This window comes from Hibiscus syriacus, unplaced genomic scaffold, assembly GCF_006381635.1.
Source record: "Hibiscus syriacus cultivar Baekdansim isolate YM2019G1 unplaced genomic scaffold, ASM638163v2 tig00112285_pilon, whole genome shotgun sequence".
Taxonomy (NCBI): Eukaryota; Viridiplantae; Streptophyta; class Magnoliopsida; order Malvales; family Malvaceae; genus Hibiscus; species Hibiscus syriacus.
The window spans coordinates 3,927,303-3,934,863 of NW_024063293.1; the positions used below are offsets into that span (position 1 = coordinate 3,927,303).

The 7,561-nt window shown below is 36.5% G+C and overlaps 1 protein-coding gene and 1 pseudogene across 1 annotated transcript; both read right to left on the reverse strand.

The window, feature by feature from the left end:
* Positions 1-3,446: 3,446 nt before the first annotated feature.
* Positions 3,447-4,786, reverse strand: LOC120177367 (leucine-rich repeat extensin-like protein 3). The gene is made up of 2 exons (XM_039183546.1): positions 4,769-4,786; positions 3,447-3,833 (listed from the first exon to the last, which is right to left on the reverse strand). The coding sequence occupies exons 1-2, from the start codon at positions 4,784-4,786 to the stop codon at positions 3,447-3,449; spliced, it is 405 nt and encodes a 134-aa protein (XP_039039477.1).
* On the reverse strand, positions 4,730-7,355 carry LOC120177349 (annotated as a pseudogene).
* Positions 7,356-7,561: the final 206 nt, after the last annotated feature.

A 7,561-nucleotide genomic window follows, 5' to 3' on the forward strand; every position in this document is an offset into this window, starting at 1 on the left:
TCTATTATTAGAAATTTAAAAATTCAAAATATATTTAATTTATAATCATATTATTTCAAAATTATAATTATGAAAAAAATATATTAATTTATATATATTTATAAATAAAATATTTATTTATTTAGAAATATCATAAAAGGACTTCTAGGTGCCTTAAGATAGCTCTTTTCTTCGATATTAAAAAATAAATAAATAATTAAAACAATTAATATATAATTTATAAAATAGTATATTTATTTATTTAAAAATATCAGAAAATGGACATCCAGTTGTTTTAAGACTGCCCTTTCTTAATATTGAAAAATAAATAAATATTAAAACAGGATTAAAATAAGTTAAAAGTAATTAAATAAGATTTTAATAAATAAAATAAATATTATAAATATATATATTTATGGCTAAATAGTAATAATAGTAGTAATAATAATTTAAAGTAAACATATAAAATTAACATATAATGAACAAAATTAAAACTATATATTTAAAATAAATAAAAATTGAAATTAGTGACTAAATTATAACCTAATAGAATTAAATACCTAATTCATAATTAATTATTTAAAATTTCAGTGGCTAAATATGTTATTCTACCCTTTTATTAATTTAGTGACTAGATTAAAATTATATCAAATTCGTATATCAAATTAAAAGAAATTAAAACATGTTATTCAGGATTTAAAATATTAATTAATAAAGTTACGAGGACTAAATCGGCTATTTTAATTAAAATATATATTAATGTTAATGACTAATTTATAAATTAAATAAAATTAAGAGATCAAATTAAAAAAGTTCATAATTTGATTTCAGTGACTATAATGGAAAATTACAAAGCTACTGGGCTGCGGACAGGGTTTGTCCTTTAATTAATTACACACAGACCCCTCCCCAAAACGACGTCGTTCGGGGAGGGGTATTTAACCCTGAACCGAATGGCCTTAAGGCCATTTTCTTTTCTTTCCTTCTTCCTCTCTTTCTATCTAAACTAAGAGAGTTTTAAACTCTCTCGCCTCTCTCTTCAAACCTCCAAACGGAGGTTGGCCGGCTATCGGCTGATAGCCATACTCCAGCACCGACACCACCGCCGGCCACCACCCACGGTGGCCGGAATATGCAAAAACACCCTAATCTTAAAGATCTACCTGCCACGAACCCGAATCTAGCCTCCTTTTATCCTAAAAACCCTTAAATCTAAGAAAATACCTTCGGTATTTTCGGTTCTCCAGCAAGATGTGAAGGCTCTGATGATCGCGTGTCTCCATTGGTAAGCTTCTCTCCTTTTTCTTTCCTTCTGTTTTATGGATTTTGGTGGTTGTTGTGTTATTTTTCTCTCTGGCTTCTTCCTCTTCTCCTTTCTTTGCAGGTTCGGTTGATGGTTTTATAGCCATCACCGGCGCTTGTCTCAGACCGGGTAAAAGGGTTGTAGTTTGGTGAGTCACCAAACTTCCAGTGGTGACTCACCGTTGAGGGCGACATGTGTGCGGTTGGAGTGGCTCTTCTGGAAACTTTCGACGAGGCGTGGCAGCGGTGGAGATGGTGGGAGTAGCTGTAGCGGCCGCGTGGCCCTAGGGTAATGATACCCTAGGGTTTTGTCTTGAGCCATCTGGGCTGTTGGATCTAACCTAGATCCAACAGCTGGTAAGGAGAGCGGCGGCTGGGATGATACAAACCCTAATTAATTTAGGGTTTCTATTGGGCTCCTGATTTGGGTTTGATTGTAAGCGGGCCTCGGGTATTGGGCCTGTAATAATATTTATTAATAATAAAACAAAAAATAATTATAATTATAATTATAATAATAATAATATAAATAATATTCAAATGAAAAAAATGAGTATCTTCACGTTTAGCTTGATATTCTTTTGGTTTCGTCGATCTCCGGAGTTGAAGATCCGTATGGGAGTCTTGCTAAGCATGTTGAGTTGGGCGGAGCTTCAATCCTCCACGAGAAATCCAAAGCTTATTGCATGCCTTGGTTAGTTCCTCTCGATATTTCAACACATGTCACAATTAGCTTCCATCAATTGATTCAGCTCCGGGTCTTTCGAAGTGTCTCTTGATATCACTGAAGATCGTTGCCTTGCTTCAAACTTCTGTCTAGCAGCAGCTAGTCAAGGCACTATTTCAGGCGAAGCTCTACACTTTTGAAAATCCATATAAGCTTCCAAGAGGCTATAGTACTGAGGATGAGCAACGATTCTGGCTTTGGTAGCTTCTGTCTTATTTGAGGATTCGATCCCTTCTTATCGGTGATGAACCGCTTGGTGCCCTCTAAACAAAAGGATAGTGAAATTGTCTTGACCACGTTAAGAGGTGATTATTAGAGAAAATGAGTTGTCTTTGGCTATTGATGAACATATAGATAAATGTTTATCACAAATTTTCACTCTGAGTTCGTACGCTCAGAGAATGCTTTTATGATAATGGATTATTACACACTCTCCATCTCTTTCATAATTGAGGAGTGGTTGGCTTGGTGCCTACATATAATAATGGCATTAACAGGTGTCCACAATAATTGTTACGAGCCAATATACATGTGATTTTAATAATTACAATAATTGGGGTGTTACAATGGTTGCTAGGAACCGTGATGGATCAAACTGATCCATCGTGATGCCTTTACAAATTAAATCACCCAGGCTTAATCTTCCATTCTATATACACATGATGGAGAATAAGAACAACCAAGTTACTAAAGAAAAAATGATTACAAGAGTTTAATTACTCGATGGAGAGTTTTTTTTTACCTTGGGGAGGGAATCGATGTAGCTTTTTGGGATTTCCATTTCGGATAGGATTTCTACATTGATGTTATTTTAATTTATTAAAACTAGGATCAAATTGAAAGAATATATAAATAACATGGACTATTTGTGTAATTATACCATCCAGGTAAGCCTGATAAAGGCTGTTAACGGTCCACGTTTGTTTTTTCGTCATGCCTGTTAAAGGCGAGTGACCAATTTATAACAAACGATAACGTTAGTGACTGATTTATGCTTTTGAAACATTAGTAGTGAAAAAGAAAACTTTCCCAAACATTAGTGAGCATTTGAGTAGTTTACCCGTCTTTTAAACTAGTCAAATAAAATAAGATCTAATATTTTTAAATCTACTTAAAAAAGAGTTACAATTGAAATTTTATATAAATTATTATATATATTGTTTTTTTAATAATTTGGGATAATCTATTTTAAAAAAATTATTTATTGTTAATATGCATATAATCTAAAGGTATAATTATTTGAATCAATTTGTTTTAAAAAATAATATTTTTATCACTAATACCAGACTCCTATATCAATATAGTTAAAGTTTGCATAATATAATTAGTTTCTCTATAGTCTAATTAGCTTGCATAGTCTATTAGTGCAGTCTTATCAATATTATTGAAAGATATAATTATAAGCAGGAATTGAACAGAAAATTGATAAAGATACAAACTAAGTTAACAAAGGTGGTTGCGGCAGTGGTGGTGGCGCAATTAGTGGCTCAACTGATGATGGTGACGGCGGTGGAGCTGGTATAGCTACCACCGGTGGCGGTGGAGCTGTTATAGCTACCACCGGTGGCGGTGGAGCTGTTATAGTTACCAGAGGTGGCGGTGGATCTGTTACCGTCACCTCTTCTGGCGGTGGTGGAGCCTTGTAAGCAGGAGGCTCTACGAACCTGAAGTGAGGAGGAAGACTCCTCTGAGGAGGTGGGGGGCTTGAGTTGAATCGCTTTATCCTTTTCACAACATTGTTAAAAGGTTTTGAACGAATCTCTTCCGACAAAGAACTCGAAACGGTGGCTTCGCCGGCAGCTATTCGGAAGTAGGAATAAACCGACTATATGTGTGCCGTATCTAGTCAAACCGAATCGGATCCAGCTTTATCTCAAAAACTAGCTCGAGTGAAATCTACTTAGACCCAAATATTATGTAATGTCAGGTTTCGGATTTTAGTGTTTACGAATTGAGCAAACTAAATTGGAAGGGTCGTCTTAGTCTCTGTAGTGCTCGATCTAAATTAATCGATCAATAGATCAAATATTATGATTAATTCAATATATATATATATAAAATACTACATCAAGTTCGTGTCGATAAAAATCTCGATTCCTAAATTCGATGTCAAATCTAACAATTTACATAAATTGTTATATAGTTTTCTATTTTTAAAATATAGAATTCACCTAAACACAAATTTAAGAATTAATATAGAATTCAGTCAAATCTCTAAACAATTATCATATTTATCTATTTTTAGAATATATAAATCCTAAATTCACCAAAAAGGAACTCTAAATTCATGGATCCGAGACAGAGATATGATATTTACATTGATTGGTCTAATTGTCAGCTTCACAATAAATTCAGCATTTACTTCGACCAGTGCCCTTGTTCTATATTTGTTGGTGGTAGGTTGCCTATTAATGTTTCTACTTATTCGATTTTATTTTCTAATAAAATTTAAAATGAGAAATAATTATAAAATAATATAAATATTTTTTATTTTTCATATTCGTTTCATGATTTATGTCTGAGTAACATTAATCATAAATATAACACTAAATCTGATGTTAGTATTAAACAGTCGTGTATATGTAATTTTATGTCAAGTCCTTCCATGAAATTTCCAGATGAAGATGAACAAATTGGTCTGGAAAAAAATTAATGGCTACAATTTGGTATATCATGGGACGACAGTATACAGATGATATGTTGAAAAATCTCTATGGAGGGGGAATTACTCTAGGGTATGAAGTAGTCAGGTCGGGAAACTTTTCCGATCACCACCATTGGCCTAACGACAAACACTTCCTCAAATCCCATCCCCGGATCGTTGCAAAACTCGTTGAATCTCGTCTGCCATCCCTTGTAACACGGCAGGTTTTCGAATAACCGCATTCATTCCCATTTGTAGGCATTTCTCCCGCACATGATCCTCAGCACTAGCTGTCAAGGCTATAATCAAAGCCCAATTCCGGCTGCGGAACTTACGGATTCTCATCGCCACTTCGAATCCATCCATTTCCGGCGTGTGAAGATCCAAAACAACAACTCGGAAAGAATTGTCAGCATGGGTAACTGCACTGAGACATTCAAATCCGGAAGAAACAGCAGTCACTTCACAACCGAGCTTCTCTAGCAGCTTCTTCGTCACGGTCCTGTTTATATCATCATCATCGGCTAGTAAAACTCGGACACCTCTGAACCTGGAGCTGGAATATCGTTGCTCATAGCCATTTCCGGGCGCAAAGATGGCTTTCCCCTTATATGATTGGATTTCAAACCTTAGAAGAAGTGTCATACTTTGTGCAAAGCCCAGGGAGTTCGTCGATACCTGGATATTACCTTGCATCATCTGCGAATACCGAACAGAGAGTGCACCATTAATATTTTCGTTCGTACAACGGAATAATTTATCATTAACAGCAGTACTCGAAACAAGGTACAGAATTGACAATTAAAACAAAACAACCAGAATATTCACCTGCACAATCTTTTTACACATACTGAAATTCAAGCTCCCCTTACTTTCATTGTCGTTACTCTTCCTATTAGGAGAAAGCCGGGTTGTGACCGATGAATCAGCCCGAGAACTGCGCCCAAGAATAGCAACTTCAATCTTCAAGGGCAAGAAATTATATTGTGTGCTTGATCTCCATTCATTTGTTTTGCCGTTCTTACCGAGGCTACCAACATCCGGTAAAACCCGAAATAAGACCGTTCCTCCTCCACTATTGATGTCTAGTAGGTAGCCGACCATATGCAGAATCACTTGGAAATGTCCTTTTCTCATCACCGATAACTTGATCCGGCAAAGAACTGTGAACGCCAACTTCAAATCCAAAGCCTTTATAGACCGACAAGCACTTGGCGAGGCACGAAGCTTCTTTTATCATGGAATGTAAGCTAAAAGGCCTTATATCGAGCACAGATCTTCCATCATCTTTTGCCGAAATCTCAGTCACGTCGTTTATCAAAGTTGTTAGAACACTGCTTGTTTTAACCAGTGTGCTGACAATGGTTTTCTGGTTTATGTTCATATTTTAATCTTGGAACACTGAAAGTAAGCCGAAAATCGAGTGCATTGGTCTCTTCATGCTATGGCTCATCACTTTCTGGAAAGTGTTCCTTGCTTGACTCGCCATCATCGCGTTTTTCTGTTCCTGCTGCAACAAATGATTTTGCTGACCCAATTTTTCCCTCATTAGCTGAGATTCTTCGAGAACTGCAGCATGGGACAGTGCTACCGCTACCTGATCAGCAACCACTTCAACAATCTCCATTTCTGGATAACTCCAATTCCTCAAGCTCAAATTCGGAAGAACCAATACCAGAATAGCATAGCAAGTCTCTACCGATTCCCGCGTTCTCCCTTTAAAATTATAACCTTGAAGAATCGGCATCCTGATTGCCGCAACGGCACCTGCCTCATCAGATCCACTTCCACTTGCAATACCAAGTGCCGAGTCTGGTCTCAAGATTCTCACCCCTTCAGTCTCCTTTACCTCCTTCACATCAGGATCATCAGTCGGGATACAACTGTGAAAACTCCTTGAAGAACTCGGTTTCAACTCATGAGTCAAACTCATTTGTGATCTGCTCTGGTCCGGCATCCACACTGCACAGTTGTTCAAATCCAAAGTCTTAGACAACTCAACCAAAGTAGTGTACAATATCGTATGTGTATCAACTGATTTCCGGATTTCCTGCGTTAACATCCGAACGTGCAAACCTGCTTCCTTCCATTTCTTCATCATACCAACCTCTTGGTCCAGTTCCAATACATTTTGCCTCAAGAAAAGCTGCCTCACTTTCCATTTAAGCAACAAAGGGATTAAAGGCAAAAGTGCTATCGCAGTGGCACACGAGACAAGGGCAGTGAGGAATTTAACAACAGTGAGCAAAAGCATCAACCGGAACGACGAGTGAGGACCATAATAGGTCCATCCATTGAGAAGATGAGTCAATCCACAAAGCACTATGAAAGCTATAAACTGAACAAGAACCTATTTGAAGGGGAAGTTCGAGAACCTAATGAAGTAAAGGAGTTCGATAGGTATCGAAAAATACGCGACCGCAATCAAGAAATCACTCACTTTCTGGCACTCTAAAATGCTATGTATACTCCACAACCCATCATCGTCACAGTTACAATTCACAAACGCGTTTTCAGTTGCAGAAACCAAAACCACAAAAAATGAAACCGACACCAAACCAAGAACAAAAGCTCTTAACATTGCCATCCGTACATGTAAAACCCTAAACCCTAAAATAAATAGAAATTCGATATCCGCCTAACTGTACAACCTATAGCTGAAATCTTCAGCAAACACAATAAAATCCCATCTCCCAAAATTACCCAGATTCTTCTATGTAATCAAATAACACCCTAACCCTAGATTTCAATATCTAAAGCATCCCATATGCTCTAATCTCAAAAAAAGAAAAAAAAATAAATCTTTATGCTAATTCTCAGCAATCAAACGTTGATTTTTCACACTCCTCGGTCCTCTGAGGCCTTAATATATGTGAATGTGATGAACTGCTCAAGAAAAATAAGAAAGG